The sequence below is a fragment of the Nyctereutes procyonoides genome, unplaced genomic scaffold (genome assembly GCF_905146905.1).
Source record: "Nyctereutes procyonoides isolate TBG_1078 unplaced genomic scaffold, NYPRO_anot_genome, whole genome shotgun sequence".
NCBI lineage: Eukaryota > Metazoa > Chordata > Mammalia > Carnivora > Canidae > Nyctereutes > Nyctereutes procyonoides.
In genome coordinates, this window is record NW_026575082.1 from 35,301,419 (window position 1) to 35,328,140 (window position 26,722).

The window sequence follows — 26,722 nt, forward strand, 5'->3', positions numbered from 1 at the left end:
GACAAAAGTTTTTTAAGGACATGTTAGGCTTCAGACACCTGAAAAAAATGCTCAACATTACTCAGCATTAGGGAAATACAGATCAAAAACCACAATGAGATACCATCTCATACTGACCAGAATGGCTAAAATAAACAACTCCAGTGACAACAGATGTTAGTGAGGATGTGGAAGCCTCTTACTCTGTTGGCGAGAATGCATACTATTGGAGCCACTCTGAATAACAGTATGGCGCTTGCTCAAAAAGTTAAAAATAAAACTACCCTATGACCCAGCAATTGTATGTCTAGGTATTTTTCCAAAAATAAATAATGATTCAAAAGAGCACATACACTCCAATGTTTATAGCAGCAATGTCCACAATAGCCAAAATATGGAAAGAGCCCAGATGTCCATTGACAGATAAAGAAGATGTAAGTTATATATGCAATGGAATATCACTCAGCTATCAAAAAAGAATGAAATCTTCCCATTTGCAATGACATGAATGGAACTAGAGGGTATTATGCTAAGCAAAATAAGTCTGAGAAAGACAAATATCACATTATTTCATGCATATGTGGAATTTAAGAAATAAAACAAGAAGGGAAAGAAAAATAAAATAAGATAAAAACAGAGATACAGGCAAACCCTAAGAAATTCTTAACTGAGGGTTGCTGAAGGGGAGGTGGGTGGGGGGTGGGATAACTAGATAATGGGCATTAAGGAGGGTACTTGATGTAATGAGCACTGGGTATTATAGGCAACTGATGAATCACTAAATTCTATCCCTGAAACTAATAATACACTATATGTTAACTAAATTTAATTTACATTTAAAATAATTAAAAAGGATATGTTAGCCTTAGTTTTCCGATGAGGAAATTCAAGTGCAAAAGTACTACAAATAGAGTTCATGGTTGCAGACTATGGTGTAGAACAAATATGAGTGTGCCACTAACTTCTCATTAATGCTGATTCCTCTAAGCTTCTAATTTAGTTCAGGTGACATTACAGTTTTGTAAACTGATTTCAACTGGATTAACTCTGTAATCTGAGTTAACAAGCAAAACAAAAATACATACTACAGCCATTGAGATATGATTGTCCTGGTTCCAGTCATCCCCATTGAATTGACATGAACTGAACAAAAACCCATTGGCGGTTGGTCAGACCAGAAGTAAACACCGGTGATTGTTTCTCAATGAAATTGCAGCATAAGGCTATGCCAGAAGAGGCATTCACCCAGCTGAAAAATATTGGCATGCTACATGATTGATTAAGGATGAATTCTAATGCCATACCTGGAAGAATCAAGAATGAGTGTAGGCTGGTGTCTTTGTCCTTGTGAATCTTGTGTGGCATGAGAAAATCCTCTCAGAACTAGAAATGAGACCTGGTACAGCATAGTAACTTGGAACTGACTGCCCTGGAGAAGCATATGTTACCCACTTGATCAATTATCAAATGAGTTTTTAATTTATTTTGGTGGCTTTGTAGAGAAAAACACAATATACAAAATTAATAAATGAGGACATGGATAATCCCAAGAAATTAAGTTAAGGTTCTAAAAAAAGATAGTCTTTTTTTTAAATAGCAGGATAATTTTGTCTAATATAATAAGACAGTATAAAATAAGACAGTAATTTTTTAAATTCCTCTTTAGCGGCCTGAAAGAAAAGACAGAATTTTCCAGTGTGCCTTACTCCCAAGAGAGCAACTTAAAAATATTGATCATCCAAGGGTAGCATTGCACAATTATATGTCAGTGGTACTCTGTGACCTTCTTTACCTTCTGGAACACCAGATATATTCCTCTGTCAAGAACAGTGCTCCACTATGGCTAAGCCATTTATCTGTTCAGCTGTGACAAGCCTTATGTTCTAGGATATATGCAATCTAATGTGTAGTAAAAAGTTTAAAGCAGTAAAAAGTTTAGAAGCCCTATCCAGATGAATATTTATGGCCTTCTGTGCATAGGAACTCACAGACGATTATGTACCACTTAGGTTGGCTGCTCAGAAGACCACTCTATCTAATGAAAGGTCATCCCGCTATGATCTAAAGGAGAAATTCAAAACCCATCGCAGCATTTTTTGCACTGCCTTCCTACATAATCAAGCTTATATAAAGGCATTAAGAACACTGCAATTTCAAGTTTTCTTTTAGGTTCTTTTATCTCCCTGCTCAAATAAGAGATAGTTAGAAATTCTCCCAAAATACAAAAACAATCTATTAAATAAGTACATCCTAATGTAAAATGTATAGGGACCAGAGGAAAGCTTCATTTATTTTTTTCTGTACTAGTTTTCATTCTTTTATGACTAAATTATCATAATTTTGATACGGTCAACAGCAAAAACATCAGTTGACAGAGGAGACAATAAATACTTAGATTCATTACCACACTGGGATTGAATAGAAGAAAAGTGAAGTGAGAAACATAGATACTTGTTCATGGGCACCACAGCTTATTAAACCAAGGTGAGGAACATATGTATTGATTTCAGTTGCTGAGCTGAGATAAATCTGAGATGATTCCAAACTAAGATAAAATAAGCCAGAAAGGTTTTCTCCCTTTACTTCATTATGATCTGGATATTAACTCCAGAAATCTCCAGTTTTTACTGGAAACTAATCCTAGAATGTATATTTCCTTTTGTAGTGCATGGAAGAGTCAGGTGGAGACCTTCTAATTTCAATATTCTAATAGCTGGTATCATAGGATGTCTGAGACCTGACAAGTCCTTGCCGGGAATGTTATGATTCATGTTATTTTATTTTTGATCCTGGTTAAATTAAAGGATCATTTATTACTTTGTCAACTTTCTTACTGGTGATATCATGTTGTAGTATTTTTATTGGAAGTGACCCTGGTGGTAGAATTATAGGTTTTACATCAGTTTTCAAATTCATGGTGCAAAGCAGAACTCTAAAGCAAAGCTTGCAATTCTAGCACTTGTTAATATATTAAAAGTACTCTATGTGTCTGCCCAAACACCCAAGTGCTATATAGGTTCAGTCACATTAAACATTGGAACTGGGGGATCCCTGGGTGGCTCAGCGGTTTGACGCCTGCCTTTGGCACAGGGCGCGATCCTGGAGTCCCGGGATCGAGTCCCACATCAGGCTCCAGGTATGGAGCCTGCTTCTCCCTCCTCCTGTGTCTCTGCCTCTCTCTCTCACTCTCTGTCTCTCTGTCTATCATAAATAAATAAATAAATAAATAAATAAATAAATAAATAAATAAATAAAATAAGAGAATTTAAAAAATTGTTTTAAACATTGGAACTAAGTGACATACATGGAGGTTTTTCTGTATGTTCAATTTTTTTGGCTTGGGAGGGGAAACTTTATCACTCTTTCTGTTTATCTACATGTAGATTTTTTTTTCCTTCAGTTAAGCTAACTTCCCCCATGATCTTGGATGATGATAGAAGACTATTTATTAGCTTTTTAGCCAATTGAAGTGATACTATTTTCCTGAAGTACTTATATAGTCCCCAGAGATAGAATTTCTCACTATAATGAATGGCTGTAATGTAGAATTAAATCTCTGATAATTCCAGTAAGTTAAGCAGCAAGTATTTTTTAACATCTATTCTATGCCTGGTTCTATTCTCAGTGAATTCTGTTCTGTATGTGACATTGTCCTTCCTACATTTAAGAATTTCAAGTGGAAACATTAAATATATAAAAATGGTCTATAAAATGACTCTTATAGAGGCTTTTTCAAGGTAGATGGATATTAATCTTTTTCCTAGGTGCTATTGGCTCTCTTATGTGATTCCAAATATACTTGCTTTATCATCTCATTGGTTCTCATGGAAGTAGTTAGATTCCCTGGCCATCAGCTAGGGTGCTGAAATAAATGACATTGCTGCCCAATTCCACAGAATTAGGTCAATGCTTGGAAAAAGACCATGCTGTTTGAATGTCTAAAATGCCATCTTACCCAGATTATCACCTATCACATTAAATATTTTCTTGATAATGGACAAAAATAATCTCTCTTCTATCATTACAAGTCCTGCATATTCCTGATAGCCTTGACAACATGGTTTCTTTGTGACATACTACATCTGGAAGACTTGGGTTAGGACTAGAAAAAAACTAAATGTCATATACCTTGAACGACTTTGGAAATGAGAACCCAGTATTCTTTAAAATAATTACTATTATGTCAACAATTCTGAAGGGTCTAAGATTTAACCCTAGGCAAGCTAATATGTGAATTTGTCAAAGATTCATAGATTCTGACAGAAGACATATAATTCTTGGATCAGACACAGAAGATTTTATTATTCATGTCACCAGCAGGCAGCATGAGTTTCATGTTCATATTCCTTCTCCTTGCCCCACCTACCCTTAAATCATACAGAAACAATGCACAGGAAGGTCTAGGTGAATTCTGCACACACAGTGAATTTGTATTCACACTGAAGAACCCTAAGCATGAGTCTGCTAGAAAATCTGCCCAACATTTTCCCTGAAGGGAGATGTTATCTTTACTCATTTGGCCAAGAAAAAAAACCTGCTCTCTGCTCTAGAAAATGTCATTATTTGTCTTCCAAGGCTGTTAGCTATATAAATATTCTTGAAAAAAGTGTCCAGGATAAAAGCTGACAGAAGACACATGGAAATACCATGGAGAAATGCCTTGTACTCAACAAATTATTGGGCCTAGAAGACTTGCAGACACTTTAAAATGTCAAAGATATTTGTGAATGTTTGATGATATCTGTTCTTATGGATATAAGCAATATCTAACTACTATTACAAATGATAATGGTATATACTAATGACATAGATATAGATCAATATCAACAGTAAATATAAAAAGATGAAATTATTTCAGGAAGTTGACTCTATTGATTTTCAAACAATTGTTTGTAACTGTTATGAAAAATGAAAATAAAACTTTGGGCATTGTCATCATATATTTTTGAAAATCACCACCTTTGTACTAGTAAATATCACTTAAAAATAACCAACAATCCACACATATTTGAAACCGTGTTTAAAACAAGTTTGGAAATTTTTCCTATTTGCATTCTTTCCATAATGGTCTGGATATCACTTGAAAAACATTTAAACTCTAAGCAGACTTAAAGGCATTATCTCCAAATTGTTTATGTTAAAGAATATTTATTTAAAATATTAGTTTGAGGGGGGAGGATGGTTTGTCTTTTCCTAAACACTTGCTTTTCTTTAATATAGATATAATTGTTCAGAAGCAGCTATAATTTCACTCTTGTATATGTATATCCTTGATCATTTCCTAAAACTGTCAGTTGAATTTATTTGATCAAAAGACCATGTGAAAGCTAAGCTTTTTAAATTGGTGGGAAGGTTACCAGAAAAAAAAAAATGGTTTCTTGAGTTTTCCAGTCCTCAAACTGTGAAACAGCTGACATAGTTGTTTCATAAATGTCAATGCTACGTCACAGAAAGACATAGCATTTCTTTGGCATCAACTATAGAGAGACTAAAGAAAATCTTAAAGCTGAACTTAAGTTCGGAGGAAGCTGATTACATTTCAAATCAGATTTCTTGTCTGACTGAATTTTTTTTAATATTTTATTTATTTATTCATGAGAGACAGAGACAGACAGAGAGAGAGAGAGAGAGAGACAGAGAGAGAGAGAAGCAGAGACACAGGCAGAGGGAGAAGCAGGCTCCACGCAGGGACCCTGGTGTGGAACTCAATCCCAGGACCCCAGGATCACACCCTGGGCCAAAGGCAGGCACTAAACTGCTGAGCCACCCAGGGATCCTCATTTTTTTTTTTTTTGAAATGAGAGATTGTTGACCATTAGCCCTAATCATTAAGGAATAGAAATTAATCAAAATCCTCTTCATTAAAAATGCCCAGTTTTAAGCTGAGTTTATGTGGATTCAAAGAAGAAATTACCCTACCCTTGAACATATTAGGGTCCAATTGAGCAAACTTGAGACTCAAAATTAGGATAGTTTGTGTGTCATCAGTAATCAATTCTAGAGATTTTGAGAGAAAAGCTCTATCCTACAAAGGCCCAGACATATCCCAATGTATTTCCACTTTGCTTTGGTTACTATCCTCACTCCCAGTTAGTGCTATAAAAAACATCCTTTGGTTGACTAGGAGACCCAGTGATCTCCCTTTTTGCTTTTATATTATTATCAATTCCTATTTGGGACTTGTTCTATACAGATAACAATTTACAATTTTTATTATTATTATTATTATTATTATTTTACGTTCAAGCGACTTTACAGAAATGGTATCATTAAAGAAATTGCTGCTTCAGCATTTTGTTACTGAAAAGGATTAGAATTAAAAAGGGAGACAGAATTACTGCCAGTTTCTACAGACAGTGTCTACTTGTCTGAGAGGGGATAGAAAAGACAGGCTTGCCTTTATTCAAACTGAATATTTCATTTACCACACTGATTAGTTTTTACCCTTAAAGCCTTAACCAGGAGTCTGGATTAAATGGGTGGTTTTCCTTTTCCAAACACAGGAACCCTAGAGCCTTGTGCCTCACTGCATAACTTTTTGAAGCAGATTCTCCACAGTGATGGTTCAAGAGTCACAATCCCTCTTCCATTCTTTGGAGCAGGGAAAATGCAAGGATTAAAGGAGAGCTAACACAAAGCATTCTGGAAATGCTTAATATGTTTTCTTGACATCCCCTACTATTGGCATGTATATAGATCCTGTGACAGTTCCTCAGTCCAAATGACTTATCCAAAATAAAGGTTAAAGCCATCAGGATTGCTATAGAAAGATTAACTTTTGTTTCTTTTAGCAATAAACTAACTTTTGAAAATTCAACATATTTTTCACTTCATGAAAGACAAATCATTTATTTTAACCATTGCCACATATTCCTCTTTGTAGACTCCTATCAAATCCACTCAGAAAAAAATCATCATCATCATCATCATCATCATCATCATCATCCTTTCAATTTGTGAATAAATCCCAATCAACTGAATTCCTAACATTTGATGAGAGAACATGGGGTATATAGAGAAAACGCTACATAGAATCAGATGTATAATAAGATCATTTTTCATAATTTAATACCTCCAGGAATATCCAACCAGACCTGATTTTTTCTCCCACTTGCAGACCAGCACGGTTAATATAGCCATTGTGGCTGTGCTACTGTCTTATTTTTTTTCATTTTGATTAATTTGGGATGTACTTATCTGTAAAATGGAGGTGAAAAAAAATTTTGCTGTGGCCCTATAATAGGTCATGATAATAATTGAGATTATCAATGAAAGCCCTTTAAAAAGTAAAACTACACACTTAGTGGGAATATGAGGTGATAGTATGTTGTTATTATTGGTATTATTTATTATTTTGGTGATGGTTGTTTAGAATAAATCTTTAAAATTCTTAGTAGAATAATTATTGTCATAAAACCTTGAATTTTTCTCATCTCCAAAGATGGTTGTCATTGCAATGTTAAGAAGTTTTCATGTGTTCGATAACATGAAATGAATCAGAATTTTTGTTATTTAAACAAAGCTTACATTGTAATGAACTGAATATAGCTAGTATTGTTCATATGTCTTGTCTTGTTTTGTTTTGTTGTTGTTGTTTGTTTTATTTTTAACCTTAGTTAATCCTGGAGAAGTATTGCCTCACATATGCAAAGCTGGAGAATTCCGCTGTAAAAACAGACACTGTATCCAAGCTCGCTGGAAATGTGATGGTGATGATGACTGTCTAGATGGAAGTGATGAAGATTCAGTAAATTGCTGTATGTTCCCTCCAAGTAATATTACATTTCCCTGAGTCTTTTAGCATGTGAACCATCAGAGCAGTTTGTGAAATTTAAAAACATCTAAGAAAAATTAAACTCCATTTTTCCCCCCTTAGTCATCCTTTTGTATAGAGAATAGACTTTAGGTTGTCTCCTTGCATAGTTTTAAGGCCCTGATTTTCTTGTCCTTTTACAACTTTAATATTATCATTTTGGGTGCTCCAGAAGTCCACTCCTTCCCTGTTTTGTGCTATCAGTGTCACCACACCATTGTCAGAAGGTTGCTATAGGAGACCCTTTGGGATCTCTGAATTTAAAGATGTGGAAAATCAATTTAAACTCCCTCAAGTCAGAATTACTTGTACAGAAGGTCATGATCCACTCTATTGCTCCTTGGCAACAGAGCCTTGAAGAAAATTCAAAAAAACAGACATGGGTTTAGAACATGTTGTTACCTAACTTCACTAGCTCAGGACACGGTAGACACATATGGGGCACTCAGATAGAAATTCAAGATTTGATTTTCTCCCCTTGGCCTTCTATTTAGCTGGTTATCATTTCCCACAATAGGAAGGGTGTCATGTTTCTGGTTGGGATAAGGCATGGTCTCACATATGTGGAAGGAAGACATCTTGAGAAATACACTAAATAATGTTTTGAGAATATATTTGATTAGAGTCATACTGGAATGGTTTTGAGATACATAAAATATTTTTATGTGGAGAGAGGTACGCGATGTATATATGTATCCTTAGTCTTTTAATTTGACCTAGATAAATTATTTTAAAAAGAAAAGTGTTTTTCTTTTAATTGATAACACTTTCCAGGTTAGAATGGCTGAACTAATTGAGTTAATTGGTGGTCCTCCATTTTCTTGTCTTTCTTTTTTTTTTTTAATCCAAGATTATAAAAATAAACGTTTAAAGATCTTTTGTTAAGAATGGACAGAATTGGGGTACCTTGGTGGCTCAGTTGGTTACATGTCTGCCTTAACTAAAGTCTTGATCCTGGAGTCCTGGGATTGAACCCCATGTTGGGCTCCTTGCTCAGTGGAGTGTCTGCTTCTCCCTTTCCTTCTGCTCCCTGTCCCCCCACCACTTGTTCTCTCTCTCTCTCTCAAATAAATGAATAAAATCTTAAAAAAAAAGAATGGACAGAATTAGTCTGAACATCTGTACAATGCAACTCTTTATTTTTGGGACAAAACTCCAAGAATATGAGTTTCTTTTTTTAAGATTTGTATTTACTTATTCATCAGAGACAAGAGAGAGAGGCAGACAGGCAGAGGGAGAAGCAGGCGGTCCGATGTGGGACTCGATTCTGGGCCCTGGGATCACGTCCTAGCTGAAGGAAGATGCTCAACTGCTGAGCCACCCAAGCGCCCCATGATATTTTAAAATGTATTTCCAGGTATATATAAATGCATAAGTTGTAATTAGTAAATGAATATAATGCTACCTTCCCTTAATTTTCAAATATGGACTCTGATTTCAACATTATGTGCTCCAAGTTTTCAATCCTACTGATAGCTCTACTATAAAGTATAAATCCCTAGTATCTTAGATACTAACTTGATACAATTAGACAAAAATTTCAGAGTGGGAGGACTGATTTTATCTAAGGATAAAGGTTTTTTTTCTCAACTTTTTTTTACATAAATGATATTTTATTTATTGATTAAATTAATTGTCTCTGACTCACAATACTTATTCATGGTTTTAGTGAATGCGCCCAGTGTTATCAGCTTCCTTCATAGTCACAGAGCACCTGTTCAGAGCACAAGTATTTTATCACAATAGTTATGTACTAGTCCTTTCGGTCCATGCTACTCCCTGTATGATTGTTCTTTTCACAAATTCACAAAGAAACTTATTTCTTCTATGAGTATGTGGGGCATTGCATTTGTACTGTTCATTGTAGTGTTAAAATTCTTGGTCAGGATGTTTTTCTTGATTATTTTTATCACTTTCCATACCATTGCCAAAGCCTATACATGGACTTCTCCTGCAGTCTTCTGTTTCACTTATAATCCATATTCAATTCTATATAATGAATTTTCCATTTTACCTCCTCTCCAACTTCACTGGCTAAATTAGTCCTCTATCCTAGATTAACTCAGCAAGTGCTCTGCTATTATTCTGCCACTTTTGGTCCTTTAACTAAGGCCAACTTTCAATACAGCTTCCAGAGTGGTATTTATAAGATGAAATCTAATCTCATTATTCCAGTAAATCCATAACCAACAAGATAAATTCTAAAATCCATTGATTCACGTATAAACATGTTATGACTCATGTTTGCCTTTTTAGCCTTACATGCCTATCAGGCATACACTTACCTTCTTTGTTCTTATCAAGTTGGACTACATGTAGATCTCTAAAAATGCCCTTCTGTTCCTCTCCTCTATAACACTGCGGCCTATGGAAATCACCATGGTTTACCATGACCTTTATAGGGAAGTCTTTTGTGAACATTGAAAAATCTTCTCTGTATAGCCCAGTTGGAGCTAAGCATCTTATGTATATTCCTTTATCATGGTAGTGCCAAACAATATTGCAATTATATGCCTACTTATCTGGTGCATCTAAGAGATGGATAACTTTATGAGGAGACACATTATGTTTTAGTGTTTTTATAGTCTCAGAGTCTAACATAGCACCCAGGACGTGGAGAATAGAGGATTAAACAAAAGGAGCAATGAAAACAACATTTCTGGCCACGTTCTAGCAATATGGGATCTTTTCTAAGCTTGCAGTGATTTCTGAGCAGCATTATAATCCTGAGGTCCCATGGTTAATATTCTAGCACTGTGCCATTCATTTCAGAGGATTATTTATATATTAAATACTCTTAAGCTTTTCCTTGAATTCTGTTATCTTTCTACTTTCGACTCTTTAGCTACTCAATTCCAAATCACAGGACTATGGATTGTATTTATGCCTCCTTTTGAACTCTGATTTACATCATTGATGAAAATTGCAAAGGTCCCTAATCAAGCTTCACTATATTTTTGCATAATCTTGTTACTTTAAAATTTTGACCCTCTAATATATTGGATGACTTTTATTCTCATGAGCAACTATTTTTGCTAAACTCCCTGAAGCCAGTAGAAAATGTTAATCATGCTGAAATTCCAGGAAACATAGGCTACCCTCCTATTTTTTTTCTTTTTTACTATACATGAATAAAAACTTTCTGAAAAAGTGATAAAACCACTTTGTCGCCTAAGCAACTTTAAACATAGTGTTTTACAGAAACTGGCTGGAACGCATACATTTGCTATGCAACAGCATGATAAAATGGCTATTTTTCCAATTCTAAGTAACTCTAATACCAAAATTTATTTTTATCATACAGAAGTGCAACTACTGGGCACAAGGAAAATTACTTCAAAAAGAACATGAAGTGGTGAAACAAATACTGAGGAGCATGCCAATTCAGTTAGGAATTTAGCCTCCAGGATGCAGGAAAAATAATCACAGAAGGTTAACTTTAGATGGCCTCCTGCTGTGCTTAGATATTGGAGGTTTAATCCTTAGCTGTGCACAGCTTCCCATATGAGGATCAGTCTTGTCCTCAGTATATTTTGTGGTTGCATGTTTATTTGTTTGGACTAGGAATGAAAACTCAGGATGGTCATTTTTGTTATTAAAATTATGCAGGATCTCATATTTAGCATCAACTCCAAGTCTCAAGTGTTGCATTTTTTTTCCTTCCAGTTCCAAGAAACACTGGCAAAGCATAACAAAATTAGGCTTATCTAATATTTCAAAAAGTACTGAAAAAGTGTGTGGCTTATGAAAATGTATTTCTGATATGTGATGGAGTTATTTGATACATACTTGTTATGTATCATGTTAAAATTTGAGATTATTTTCAATGTTTTCAGCAAAAATTCTGAAATTGTGTTCCTTGTGATATAGGATGGGAAAGCGAACGTAGTGATATAGTTGGTTTTAGTGAAGACATGAACAAGTGTCTATATTTCATTTTATGTGAGATATTTTATTACTTGGTGTCTTCTATAAAAATATTACATTTTGACAGAGCCTCAAACATTAATATTTTCTATAAAATATAAAATAATGAATGAAAGAGGCTGTGGCATTTATTGTACTATATTAATTACTGTAAGTTTTCTATAACTATAACTTAAAGTAACCGTAATTGTTTTCAATTTTAAGTAATTAAATTTGCTTCTCCTCCCCCTCCATCCTCCTACCCTTCCCCAGTCAATCATAGCTGTCCTGATGATCAATTTAAATGCAAGAATAACCGCTGTATCCCCAAGAGATGGCTCTGTGATGGAGCTAATGATTGTGGAAGTAACGAAGATGAATCCAATCAAACTTGTGCAGGTAAAAGTTTGCTTGAATATATACATAAATCCCTTCTAAAGTTAGTCTCCATAAAAATGCAGGTCAGTGTTTTGAACTAAGCTGAACTTTCCTAGGGCTGATGATCTGATTATTACAGTAGTAAATGAGTTCAGACTTTGAAGCCACAAAAGCTAGAATACAAATTATCTTTTACTTAATCCTTGGACATGACTCTTCTTTCCAAAGTAATTTGGCAGTTTATCCATATGGGTGTTGACTATCAATACACTCCTTGGACAAGACTTGTCCCTGCTAAATCTTAATTAGCAGTGGAGATTGAGGTCTGTTAGCATGTTGTGATGGAGGCCATCTTACAAGAAGAACTGTTTTTGTTTTTTTTTTTTTTTTTTTTTTTTGTGTGTGTGTGTGTTTCGTTTTGTTTTGCTTTTTACCTTGCAAAAAATAACCTGTGTATTTTATTTGGTCTGCTGTAGAATACCTCTGTGAATAGTTTTCTGTTCCTGGCACATTATTTATATGGGGTAGGTTTTTCTTTTTTCATGAAGTCCCAAAATAATGAAGCTTATTTACATTTCCATATAATTTATCCCATTGTAATACATCTACGAATCCCTAGTCAGATTCTCTTTGAATGGGAGTATACAGCTATACAGCTTGTGGTACAGGTTACAACAGCTTGCCGTAAAGGTCATGATTAGTCAGATGAGTGTTGAAAAATGATATTGACTAGCAGCAGCCTAAAGCTATTCCTTGAATGATGAAGAAAAAGTAGTGTATTTGATAACTCTTAACTGATATCATGGGTGAAAATTGTGTGTTTTTTGGTAATCATTACATATAACAATGTCAAAATGTATCAACCCCTCTCCTTTATTTGCCAAAATAAGCCCCACTGAATAAAAATTATTATAACCTATTAGTGAAAACTGTAGAAGCAGCATATAGAGAAAAGACCCAGAGGTCCAGAAGCCTGGTTTGCACTCTTGGTCATGCCACTGTTTTTCTTGGAAAGGCTTGTACCTCAGTGCACTGTGGTTTCCCTATATATTTCTTTCTGCTCTCCAAGACTGTGAATTGACTAGAAAATATTTCCTAACAACTTTTTATCAGGTAGCAGCAATGAAAGAGAGTTGCCATTCCATAATCCTGACCTGCATCTCATATTCAGGTTTTTTTTTCCCCCAGTAGGGACATATTTGCTGAGGATCCATGGGCTAATTATTCTCTTGTCCTTTGACTAAATATCACCCAATATTTTAGAGTAACTGATTATGTTCAAGATGTTTTGTATGTCATATAAGGTTGTTTTACAAAGGGCTGTCCAATAAAAAAGGAACCTTAAGAGACTCTCTGGTCCTAGTCTCTCCCCTCAAGTCTATTCATTTCATAGCTGAAGCATAGAATAAAGGACTTGTCTTAACTTACATCATTGGTAAGAGTTTAGGGGAAACTCAACATATGAATTATTCTCTAAGTTCATTGCTCTTGTTATCAAACTATATTATCCTGAGTATTAGCTAAAATTTTAGGTATGGTCAATTTAACTTTCCCAAGATTGTTCTTAAAATTGTGACTATAATTTACAATGAAGCTTCTTTCTAAGTTTATACAATTATTATTTCTTAAAGGTGAAGGTTTAATTCTGAAACTCTATTCCATTACTTCCTAAACATATAGATCCATTTTCACCTTTAAATTAAAGGCATTGCTGACTCAATACCATGTCTTTTTCATTTCTGTTTTGGCTTTAAAAATCTGCTTGTTTCTACATGATTTTTAAAAGAACATTTGGGATTGACTATCTACTTATAGTAGTGAAAGTGGAAATGCTATGTATGAGAGCAAATTAAGCAATAAATCCTAATCAATCCTAATTAGTAAGATTTCTCAGACATCCCAGGCATGTAGTCCACTAGGAAACAGAACACAACCTGCTTGCACCTCAAGTTCTGCTTTCAGTGATACCAGCTGAAGTCTGCCAATCAGTACTAGATCTTTTTGTAAGTGTATTTATAATAGATGTTATGGCCATGGTATGCCTTAAGAAATTAAGAAGAACACAAATTAAGAATAAAAAGAATAAAAGAAAACCACAAATATGCCTCTTAACTTTGAAAATTAAATGTGTTGTTGTGTTACAATATATTTCCACTTTGTTTGACCAAAATAAATAAATAGGTCACATAGTTCATCATACTGAAAAAATATGCAAATCATTAGATAATTTCTCTTCTGGATCATTTCTATATATAGGTATATACATGGATATGTATCAGAGATAAAGGTTTTCCCAAAGTGGGTAACTGAATCCACTGTCCTATAGTTTTTAGCATCATGATTACTTTATATCTAAAAGGAAATCCTTTCCTACAAGATACCAATTTCCTTTCTTGTTCCTTTGGGGTTTCTCCTTCATGAATCTACTAATTCAATACTTATCACAACATTGGATATAAGAGGAAAAATACACTATATCTTTCCTTAGGAAGCTGAATGAAGATGGGGAGAAAATATGTAAACAGGTCATTCTAATGCAGTATTCACAGTGCTAACTTAAACTACAAATGGAAGCACAAGAACAACTAATTTAGTCTTTGTGTATCTGGGAAGGCTTCTTGAGGGAGGTGATATCCAAGCTGACTCTAAGAGAGATACAGAGACAGAGAGATAGAGACAGAGGAGAAAGAAGAAAGAAACAAGAAAGAAAAAAAAAGAAAGAAAAGAAAGAAAGAAAGAAAGAAAGAAAGAAAGAAAGAAAGAAATCTGAATAGCAGTTCAAGTCATTCAATTAGAAAAAAAATCTGATAACAGTAAACATTGGCAAGATTGTGGAATAAAAAGAGCCAACATATACTCTTGGTGGTTGTATAAATTGGTTTTCTACATTGGAAAGCATTTGGCTAAATCCAATAAATGTGGAAGTGTGCATACCTTCAAGTCTATAATTTCATTTCTAGATTTATACTCTAATACCTATGAGCAAAGATATGCAAGTAAGAAATTCATTGTCCTAATCCTGGTAATAGTGAGAAATTAGAGACAACTCAAATGCCCATTAATAGGAAAAAAATATGTGTGTGTATATCTGTCCATTATATGTAAAACTATAAGTATAAAACCATATATATTGATACAAATATAGTAGTATATTCACATAATAGAATGTTATACATACTTAAGATGAATAAACTAGAACTCAAATATTAACAGAAATTAATTTCAAGGGGTTCCTGGGTGGCTCAGATGGTTGACCATCTGACTTTGGCTCATATTATGATCTCAGGGTCCTGAGATCGAGCCCCACATCAGGCTCCTGGCTCAGTGAGGAGTCAGCTTGTTCCTTTCCCTCTGCCTCTCCCCACTGCTCATGCTCTCTCTCTCTCTCTTCTCTTTCTCAAGTGAATTTTAAAACAAAATTTTAAAGAAATTAATATCAATAGCAATGTTTATCAAAAGTTGCAGTTATAAATTATGTAGTGCCATTTACACGAAATATAAAAATACAAAACAATTATATATATACTTATTGATTTGTAAATGTGTATGAATAGGATTAAAAATATGTCTGGAAATGAAAAAAAAGAAAGAAATTAAGGATAGTAGTTACATGTAAAAAGAGAGAAAGAGGACTGAAAAATTACATAGGAGATTTTAAATGTACTTATAATACATTTTTCTAAAATAAAACAAAAATAGTCTATAGTAAATACATAAAAAAACAAGATTTGATAGAGCTATCTGATGGTAGACAGGTGTTAATGTTATTATTCTCTATACTTTTCTAGGTGATAGAAATATTTTACTAGGGGGAAAAAAAGAATGATTGATTAGCAGAGTTATTGAGGGTGAGGTGAAGTCCACAGAGGATGATAGGTGGTTGGAGGATATGCCTGAAAGAGGAAACAGTATATGTACAGCAGGCAAAAGAAAGCTGATGGTCAGGGGCTTGGTACTTGTTCTCCCACACAAAAATAAAATATGTCTCTCTACTTATGAGAGAGACCCAGAGGCCTAAGATGAGAAATAGTTAAATTTGAAATTCTTTTTCCTCGTAGTCACCAATGATGATCCTTGGATTCAAGCGTAGCCAGTTTCAGACCAGATTTTTCCCATAGTACTGAGCTCTAATTAGATTACATAATATTTATTCTTCTCACATCTTCCACAAATGTTGACTAAATTCAAAGTAGACAGATATATTTGAATTAAGAACACCTGATATATTAAAAATCAGACTTCTTTATAAGATAAATTGAAAAGCAGTTGCTGATATGACATAGGCTTCGTTTAAATAGAATGCTTTGATTAAAATACAGCAAAAGTGAAGTTTATAAATAATGTGTAAAGATCTCTTCACCTCTGCCTCCTTATTGTTCCCATGCATTGTGGGATTTCTCACTGCTACGGCAAGAGAAGCATAATTAGTGATGAGTAGAAAAAATTCACATTGTGACAGTGGATTTCTGATTCACTGCTAGATAAACAATTCCACTGAGGAAGTATAAATTTCCTCTTCATTAGAGAAGCATTTGCTACAACATTAGAGTCCTCTGGGGCTGCTCTGCTAATCTCACCTCCAAACTAATTTAGAGCTGATAGAGACAAGAACTGAAAAAGTAAAGGTTGTGTCTTCCTGATATAAATCCAGTGATTAGAAAGATGATTTAGTCAATTAGATTATATCATATAGACAGACAGTACTTGTAGATCAATGGAGTGAAGCATTTTTTCCCATCTGAAATTATTTAAATTTCTTCAGCAGATTAAACAGTTTTTTCATGGTTAGAATAGACAATGAATTCATATATTTTCATGTCATATGATCTCTCAATAATAAGCCAGTGAGCACTCTTTGGAGTAATAGGTCCTAACAGTTCTTCAAGCTTCTGAATTGGTGAGTTGACACACAAATTCCCACACTACACAATGTGAAATAAGTTTTTAGGAGTTCTTTATCATTGTCTTCTGTAATCACTGTAGTGTTCCTCATGAAGGAAAACAATCTGAGAAAACTTTTCTAGAACTAAGTCTCAATGACAAGGAGGGAATATTGTGACATTGAAAAAATCAAATAAAAGAATATCATATTGAGATATTTAATAGATTCTTATTATTGGCCAATTATAATTTAATGGGAATGAAAATATATGATGATATATTCTTCTTTAAAGCAAGAAAACAAAACACTGAAATAGGGATTGATGGAAGAGAGGAGAGATGTAGGTAAGAATGAAAAGTGAAGAGAAGAAAAGAAGGGAGAGAGGAAGAAAGGAAATAAGGAAGAAGGGAAGGAAGGAGGAAAAGAGTGAGGAGAGCTGGAGGAAGGAAGGGAAGAAAAATTGAAAAGTCTCCCATTAATATTCTCTTAAATATCAAAAGGTAAAAGTATTTACTATAATCATTAAAACAAAACAAAGACTTGTAAGAAAAAATAAATATGAATCTTGCTCATACCTCTATGCCCTTTCTTTCCCAACAAGTAAACTAAATGCCAACATCTTCATCCTTCTCTAGGCTAATACAAATATATACATAAGGAAACATAGTTTTATTAAAATTAGCTAGGGACTTTGTTGATTAAGTCTAAATGTTAAAATAACTTTACAGAAAATCCATACAGTTAGCTAACCAAGACAAATTTTAATCCTACTTGAAATTACACCTTTGAAAACTTCAGAAGAATACATATTTGTTGGGATACTTAAAATCTATTAATGTAAAATAAATGCTCTATTTGTAAAAAAAAAAAAAAAAAGTTGGGGGCGAAACTCAAGTATTACATAAAATGGATTAGATTCAGGGATGCCTGGGGCCTGGGTAGCTCAACGGTTGAGCATCTGCCTTAGGCTCAGGGAATGATCCCGGGGTCTGGGATTGAGTCTCACATCGGGTTCCCTGAGAGGAGCTTGCTTCTCCCTCTGCCTGTGTCTCTGCCTCTCTGTGTATGTGTGTCTCTCATGAATAAATAAATACAATGTTTAAAGAAAAAATGTTTTAGATTCAGAACTCTTATTCACATAAGCAAAGCAGGATACATAGTGTAATAATTGTCTGAAATTTCTAATTATAGACACTGAGGATGGAATTGTGCATCAAATCTGTCAAATCAAACTAGCAATGTTTTCATTTTTTTTCTCAAGTAATCTCTTAAGTATTCACTAATAATAGACACGCATTTTTACATAGCAAGTACACTTTGCTTAAAAGGAAGTAACTAGCACATAACTTTTAAGACATTCTTTTAAGGGATCCCTGGGTGGCGCAGAGGTTTGGCGCCTGCCCTTGGCCCAGGGCGCGATCCTGGAGACCCAGGATCGAATCCCACGTCGGGCTCCCGGTGCACGGAGCCTGCTTCTGTCTCTGCCTCTCTCTCTCTCTCTGTGTGACTATCATAAATAAATAAAAAAAAGACATTCTTTTAAGTGTCCTCTAAAACTCTAATTTATGGAAATACATTTTAGTGTATTAGGATGATTCGTCTTTGAAACACTCTCAATTTTATACTAGCTATTCATTCATGAGGCATTTTGATGAAAGGGAAATACATCTTTCTATTTCATAAGCCCAAAACCAGAAGGAAGTCTATAAACTAAGCAATGTTCTCTTATCCTAGCTACAGAAATGCAGACCCTAAATGTTCCTCATCTGTCCAATCCTCATCTGAGCCAAATGTTAAAAGGTATGAATATAGCCTTCCTATAATTTTCCACTCTTTTTTCCTGATCCAATAAAATGAAGTAGTGATAGAAAACTGATACTTAAAAAAAAAAGTTTGTATTTCAGACAGACAAAAAATCAAACACATAAAAATAAATAAATCTAAAAAAAGAAAAACAACTAAGTTTGTAAAACTAAGGTCTAAGGGAAGAGTTAAGGTGACTATCTAGGATTTCATGCTTTCAAAAGCTGACCTGACTGTAATAGAAAATGGTAATCAAACTCCTTGTAGAACACAACCAACCCCTTCACTGAATAAATGAAACCACTGCTTTTGGCTAACATAGAAAGAAAGATTCCATGTGTGTGTTCTTTGAAAGTCTTGAGAGAGGCCAAAGCAAAGTTTATTAATATACCCTGATTTAAAAATTACACATTTTTATATAGCTATGCTGAAAAGTAGATTTTAACATCCATCATAAGGCTAAATGTATGCTTTAGAAAATATTTTCTGCATTTTTGTTCTATATATTGGCTCATTTAGCGTCTAGGAAATAAATGCATTGAAACGTTAAAGGAAAAGAATAATTGTGCCCCAATGACTAGAAACTAGATATCCTGATAATAATCTCCAAATCATTTCTCCTACATTACAGCAAGTTTTCCTGGTTTATTGACAAAGACTGTGCAAAATCCTTTTTTGTTAATTAAAAGTTGGATGAAATTTAATTCAACTGTATATTCATAAGCATGTGCCAGGCAAAAATTGTAAAATAATGAATTCATAGCTTCATTTATGGAAGTGTGTGAGGATTACTGAGTATCTTGTCATTTCGCAGCCACTGTAATTCAAGGGCAAAGCATGTGAACTTTAGAGAAGACAAGCAAGTCGGCAGTATCAAAAAATTAATAAAAATTTACTTTAAAATATTTTATCTAATAAAGCAATAGAAGATCTTACGTGTATGAGTTATTGCATGATATGTTTTACCTGAACATTATTCAAAAGGCCTCTAAATGTATTATTTGTACATTAATTGATTATCTTAGCCAGAACATGCCAAGTGGACCAGTTTTCTTGTGGAAATGGGCGCTGCATTCCCAGAGCATGGCTATGTGACAGGGAAGATGACTGTGGTGACCAGACAGACGAAATGGCGTCTTGTGGTAAGTTGTGAGTGAATCTCACTGTTAGTGGAGACGAGGTCAAGTCACTATAATCTCTTTATAAATACTAGTTTATTTATTTCTTTATAAATACTAGTCAGTAAGGCAAAAGATCTGTTATACTCTATTATTGCCTTTTAGGCCTGAGTGTGTACCTTAATGGTAACTTTGGGATATATCCATGTCATGACTCAGTAACCATACCCTTGGCTAAAATAAAAGGATACAAACATTACAGATTTTACTAGGAAGTGGTTATTAGAAGCTTAACAGGATTCTCAAATGTTCATTATTAATCTTATGTTTGTAATGATTAGTTTTTTCTAATGGAGTAGCTAATTGAGTGACATTTGGAGTAAATTACAAGTACATGTTTCTTGTTGGCATACATATGTTGTCTTCTTAGAACAATAAACAATACAAGCTAAGATTACAAAGTTGGGAAACCATTTGTTTCATTTCTATTGAGTCATATAATTCCTTTATTAGCTTAAGATAGTTTTATTAATGGCAAAATTCCTAGTCACTTTCCATGGATCCTCCTACTTTTGGAAATGGTATTTATTGTCACATAAAGTTGCAAATTTAATTACTCTCATTTGTACTCATGTATCAGTAGATTTTATTATCATTTGTCTGCATAATGTGTAGTGAAATGTAGTAAGGGAATGAATTTGGTCTTCTAAGAACTTGTTTTTTTTTTTAGACATGGCTATGAATTTTTGAAACTGCTAATGGGGAAAACATACATTAAATATGCTTAGTACATTTATTATAAATATAATGCAATTGAGTATATATACTTTTAATAATTTAAATCTATGTTGTAGTACTTTTAGCAGTTGGAAAATAAGACTTTTTTGACCTCTCAAGTCAAAGGCTCTATTAAGGGATGCATTCTTTCTTTACCTAAAATTTTATTTTTAAAAATTTTCCTATACTAGACTATTAAGTCCCTACGGACTTTTGAATTTATGATCTTTGAATAAAGTATAGATAAGGAAGTAGTATTGACATTGTAAAGAAAATAATAGCAGTGTTGAAGAAAGCAATAGTCACACAGTAACAGTCAATTTTATATTTCACATGTAGAGTTTACAAAGCCTGTCCAGCTAAGGGATTTGAACAATGTATCCTTCTCCTTTCCAATGTCCAGACTTTTCCTGTGGCTGGGTCTGCATCTGGGCAGCTCTATTATTTTGGAAGCTTGATTGTGTTCCTGTTCCCAGCATCTCCGTCCAGAATATAGAAAAAAGGATAATGAACAATCTGAAAACATTAAAGACAGAGAAATTCTAGAATCAGACTAATTTAGGAAAGGCCATGAAAACATTATAGAGTAGAAAAATAAATAAGGAGCTCATTAGAGAGCTTCAGTTAGGTCTTTGATTTGACTTATATTTAATACTTTTCATGAGGTGAGGGAAAGAAGTGTGGAGGGAGTTCAGACACATAGTGTCTTTTTTTTCCTCTTTTTTTTTATTTAAATTCAATTTGCCAGCATATAGTATAACACCCAGTGCTCATCACATCAACTGACACAAACTTTCTTATTGAATATTTACAACAAATCTATGAGAAACATAGTATTGTTTAGATTTTACAGATAAGGGAATCAAAACTTCAACATTTGACAACTTGCTGGAGATCTCAAGGCTAATAAATAGCAGGACAAGGCTTTAAATCCAGGTATACTTAAAACTAAAACTCAACATTTCAGGTCGACTTTTTTTGGAAGCCATGGGTTGGGTGCAAATAGGGAGTAGATCATGTCATTTTACCTACTCATGTCCATTGTCTATCTTATTTAAATGAATATATATTTATAATAAGTTTTGTTCATTGATATGTTGGTAAACCTTTTAAGATATCCTGCTGGAAAGGAGCCCTGATCTAGTGTTTGTCTATTTTGTGGTGTAAATACTCCTGCCATGACCAATATCAGGTAGCCAACAAGACTTTCTGAATGTAGATTTGAGAAAATATGTGCACATCAATTTATAGTATTTCTACAAGACAGATGTAATAAACATGACTAACTTCAAGAGTAAAATAATTAGGGAATTGTGAATCTTGATTTTTATTACCCTTGTATTCAACATTATTTAATTATAAATCTATATAGGTTATGTATTTTAAACAATGTGCTTAACAATTGATTCCTAGAATCCTTTTTTTTTTTTTTTTTATGATAGTCACAGAGAGAGAGAGAGAGAGAGGCAGAGACACAGGCAGAGGGAGAAGCAGGCTCCATGCACTGGGAACCCGATGTGGGATTCGATCCCGGGTCTCCAGGATCGCGCCCTGGGCCAAAGGCAGGCGCCAAACCGCTGCGCCACCCGGGGATCCCCTGATTCCTAGAATCCTTGAAAATTTATAATCGGTTCTTGCAAGCTGGCACAGGATACCTAAAGTATACCACTGGATATGAACACACTGTGAAATGTAGTTGTCAGTTTGCTTTTGAAATATAGCCAAATTTTATAGAGTGTCAGTAAGCCACATGGGTTAGTCTCAGCACCATTTCCCTTTTATAAGGTGAGAAACATGTTTCTCTCCAAACTTGTTCCTCTCTGTAGTAACATGCATTTATATTTCAGATTGTCATAATAAATCAAAATTTATGTCAGTAGGGAAGCTAATAGTGAAGCTCTGGTAGGCACAAGCTCACTTTTAAAGTTATAAGAGAATGGCATAGATTACTCTCATATCAGAAACTATCTGTGTATTGAATACAAAATGGCAAAAATATTATAAATTGTTTAATTTACCGCATTAAAAAAGTCACTCTCTTTGGCAGTAATGTAGAAATGAATATCGGTTCAAGTAATTCCCAGTCTTATTAAGCATCATTATAACATTTGGACTGATCATATTTCACTTTTCCCAGTGGAATCAGTCAAGTTCCCATAGGTTTAATCCTACTAGAAGAGTGCACTCTTTTTTTTATGTTTTAGTTCTACAATCAGCTTCTGTTTTAATAACTACTATTTTACACTGAAAAATACCAAAATTTGGATTTTAAAACACGAGAAACCGATGGTTAGAAATGCTTCTGGTTGCCATTAGGAGCAGAAGGTACTGAAATCAAGGGTCAAATTTTAGTGGATATCACTAGCACCTGTTTATAAACCTCATTGATTTTATTTCCATTTGCCTTTACAACAAATTAGCTGAACACTTCAGATTGAGAGTATATGTGGACAAACACATAATTAGGAAGGCCCTTGAGGATTCACTCTTCATCTTTAAACAATCTTTTTACTCTTTTGGTAGTCTTCATGTGTAGACAGGAGGCTCTGTAGATTGATTCTGCACATAAGTGAAGATATGTTAAAATTGTGAAGAATGTGCTAGAAGTGAACTATGTGTCAAAGAACTAAACAGTCACTCATTTCAAGGTGTTAATTGGTTCTCAACTTTGCTGTCAGTGAAAAAAAAAATCACCCAAGAAGCTTCAGAATCACCTGTCCATGCCTCACCCCAAACTGATACTGATTGAATATGGGTCTCTGGAAGTCAGACCTCAAAAATCAGTATTTTTAATGCTGTCCATGTGGTATGAATGTGCATTCAAGTCTGAGAAACCTTAAGGCTGAGATTCTCAAACTTAAGCATGCATCACCATCTCTTGGACTCTTGTTAAAAAAGCAAAAGCAAAAATCAAAACCAGAATCTGGCTTAATTTCTAAAGACTATGACCCAGTATGTCTTAGATGATCCATAATTTATATTTCTAGCAATTGATACTGATTCTAATGCTACCGGTCAAGGGACCCTACTTTGGGAGGCACCATTCAGGTTTGATTTTATCTAACATATATTTAATGACATAATTATGTCTATATAAGCAAAACGAATTAAGATGGAAGCAACTATCCAGAAGAAAACTCTTCCCATCTCCAAATTATGGCATTAAATATAATGGTATTTCATGACCACATGTGAGAATATGTCAGACAAACTTTCATTTTGCCCCTTGGAAAACTTATTGTCAAAAACAGTAGATTTGCTTATTTTAAACTAATTTAACTGTTTTGTGGTTGTTCGGTCTTCCAAGTATCTCCAGCATACCTTATATTCATTACATTTTTTAAAATAAATGCACCTTTAAAAATAAATAAATAAATAAATAAATAAATAAATAAATAAATAAATAAATAAATGCACCTTTATGTGAATTGGTAACTTAGGGCTTGTTCAAAGGATTTAACTTGGGAAAATAATGGAAATTTATCAACAGATTGAAAGACAGTTCAGTGGGGTATAAATAAAATCCACTAAAATTTGCAAAGTTAGTATGATTCCATTTTATGGATGTTGATCTTTTAAATCTATGAAGATAGTAAAATCTTGTCTCCTGTACTTCTAATTTAAATTGTAAATGTTCTTATAATTTTATTCCGCATAATTAAGGAGGAGAGAATCATAAAGAGAATTGGCAAGTATCAGACACAAGCAGAAGAGAGAGAGAGCTGTCAAAAAGAAATCATTTCCCAGTTAAATCAGTATATGTTGTGTATCAAATATATGTTCAATGAGGTTATTAGAAAAACAAAGTTTCTGATTAAATATATTTATTATTATTTATATTATACATTATTATTATTAATTTTGTAAGAAAAATGCATATTTTATGTAATGACTTGAGGATTATTAACCCATGGAATACTGGCAAAATATGGATATTTCCAAGCACTGCTTTCAATTGCTCTGCCATTCCTTGATAGCATCTTGGCGACACAGTGATTCTGGTAACTTTTAATTTATGTAACTTGATCCTACCCATTTTGAAATTCTAGTATTATATCTTAGTCAAAGCTTTCTTCTCCCCCCTGCTGGCCAGACTTTAGGTTTTAGGAACTTAGATGAGAGGTGACTGTGTATTCTATTTTTTCCTTCCTATTCTAGCCTTAGCTCTTCAGTCAGATGGGGCAGTTGGAGGAACAGGTAACCTCTTTTTAAGTAGGTCTAGTGGTAACCTCTGTTTCTCTGAAGGTGACAACTCTCTGTGACATGAGCAATGTTGCTCTCTTGAGAGACTCTTTTTTTTTTTTTTCGATATTATTTATTTATTCATGAGAGACACACAGAGAGAGTCAGAGACATAGGCAGAGGAAGAAGCAGGCTCCCTACAAGGAGCTAGATGGGGGACTTGATCCCAGGACCATGGGATCACGACCTGAATCAAAGGCAGACGCTCAACCACTGAGCCACCCTGGTACCCCTCTCTTGAGAGAATCTTATGTGAGACCTTCAGAGAGCCTTCTCTTCATAGTTCCCTGAACTCCCTCTTTCTTCTCTGTTTCCTCTTTTTCTCCCTCACATCTAGAATTCTTTTATCCCCTTCCCCCACCATTCCTACCACAGATGGCATATCTCCCAGCCTTAAGTTGCTAGAGCCCTCCTTGCTTGCTGGGAACCCCCTTGGTTGCATTGCTGATACGACCAAAAAAACAAACAAACAAACAAACAAACAAACAAAAAAGCAAGTTTTGCTCTCTTTTGCAGGTCCACTTTTTGTGACCCACTAACCCCCCCCCCCAAACATGCTATAGTAAATGTGATCAGGCTAGTCTCCTAATGACCCATCTCTTGGATACCACCACTCTCCACTTCTTTCTTCTTCTCTTGATGCAAGGTAAAATGGTCAGCCTACTTCCTGAGCAACACTCTGTCAGTTCCCTTTTCTCATGCATCCACAATATTTCATGAATGATTCTCATGGAGTCTCTCCTTCCCTTGAATCCACTGGTCTTTGAACAAAATTGACATATGGATTACTCTTCTTTTATAAGGAATGGCTCCAACTACTGAATTCTGTCTATAAAATGCAGGAGTATTTAGTGTCTCCTTGTTCTTAGTATTAGATCTAAATAAGCCAATGCCATGGTAAAAGGGAAAATCCCACTACTCCATGTATTTATTTACTTAACTCAGTCAATCATTTTCTCTCCTCTTATCCCTCTTGCTTTCTCCATTCCTGTTTCCTGCTAAAGCAGGAGGCACATGCTGACTGGTACAGATTCTGCACAATAGGCATAATGCACATTTATTCAACTCATGGAAAGGTAGAAAGACTAAGAAAACCATTCATTTTAGCCCCACTCATTATAAATAAGGAAACTAAAGCACTGAAGGTTGTGTGTCCAACATCACAGAATGAGTTAGTAGGTATGGCAAGCATTGGAACTCAGATACAATAACTCCTCATCGTCGGTTTCAGAGAATCAAGGTTTTGGTAGTTGCCTATAAATGTTATCAAATTCAGTTATCCATCCAACATAAGAATCCTAAAACTGGTCTCAGAGATGCTTACCCAGTCCTTGTTTGAATGTTTTCAGGAACAAAGAACTGGCCACTTCACAGGTTAGTTAATTCTACTGTTGGGCAGAAATTGTCAGAATATTTCTCCTTTGTACAGCAAACTTGCTAAAGATTCTACTCAATGATTCTTGTTCTGTCTTCTGAAGCTACATGATCTAAATCTATAACTTTGTCACAAGATCACTCTTAAGTTAACCAAAGGCACCGTTATGCCTACCTAACCCTTCTCTTCTCCAAGTGAAACATACCACTTCTTTCAGATCTCCTTACATGATAATTTATAGACTCTTTCCCTACCAATTGCCCCACTATGAATATACTTGTATTTTTAATAACCTTAGTAAAATTAATGGTCTAAAATGGAGAGTTGATGTCAAATGGGTATAGAGTTTCAGTTCTACAAAATGAAGAAGTTCTAAAGATCTGTTGTACAACAATATGAATATAGTTAACACTACTGAATAATATACTTAAAGATAGTTAAAATGGTAA

The 26,722-nt window shown here is 34.3% G+C and overlaps 1 protein-coding gene across 1 annotated transcript in view; it reads left to right on the forward strand.

Annotated features, from left to right (window-relative positions):
* LOC129514645 (low-density lipoprotein receptor-related protein 1B) overlaps nucleotides 1-26,722 on the forward strand; it is a 1,831,349-nt gene that overhangs the window by 1,131,968 nt on the left and 672,659 nt on the right. The window contains exons 16-18 of the mRNA XM_055333402.1: nucleotides 7,596-7,736; nucleotides 11,972-12,097; nucleotides 19,787-19,903. Of these exons, the coding sequence (XP_055189377.1) occupies nucleotides 7,596-7,736; nucleotides 11,972-12,097; nucleotides 19,787-19,903 (384 nt within the window). The remainder of the gene's footprint in view (nucleotides 1-7,595; nucleotides 7,737-11,971; nucleotides 12,098-19,786; nucleotides 19,904-26,722) is intronic.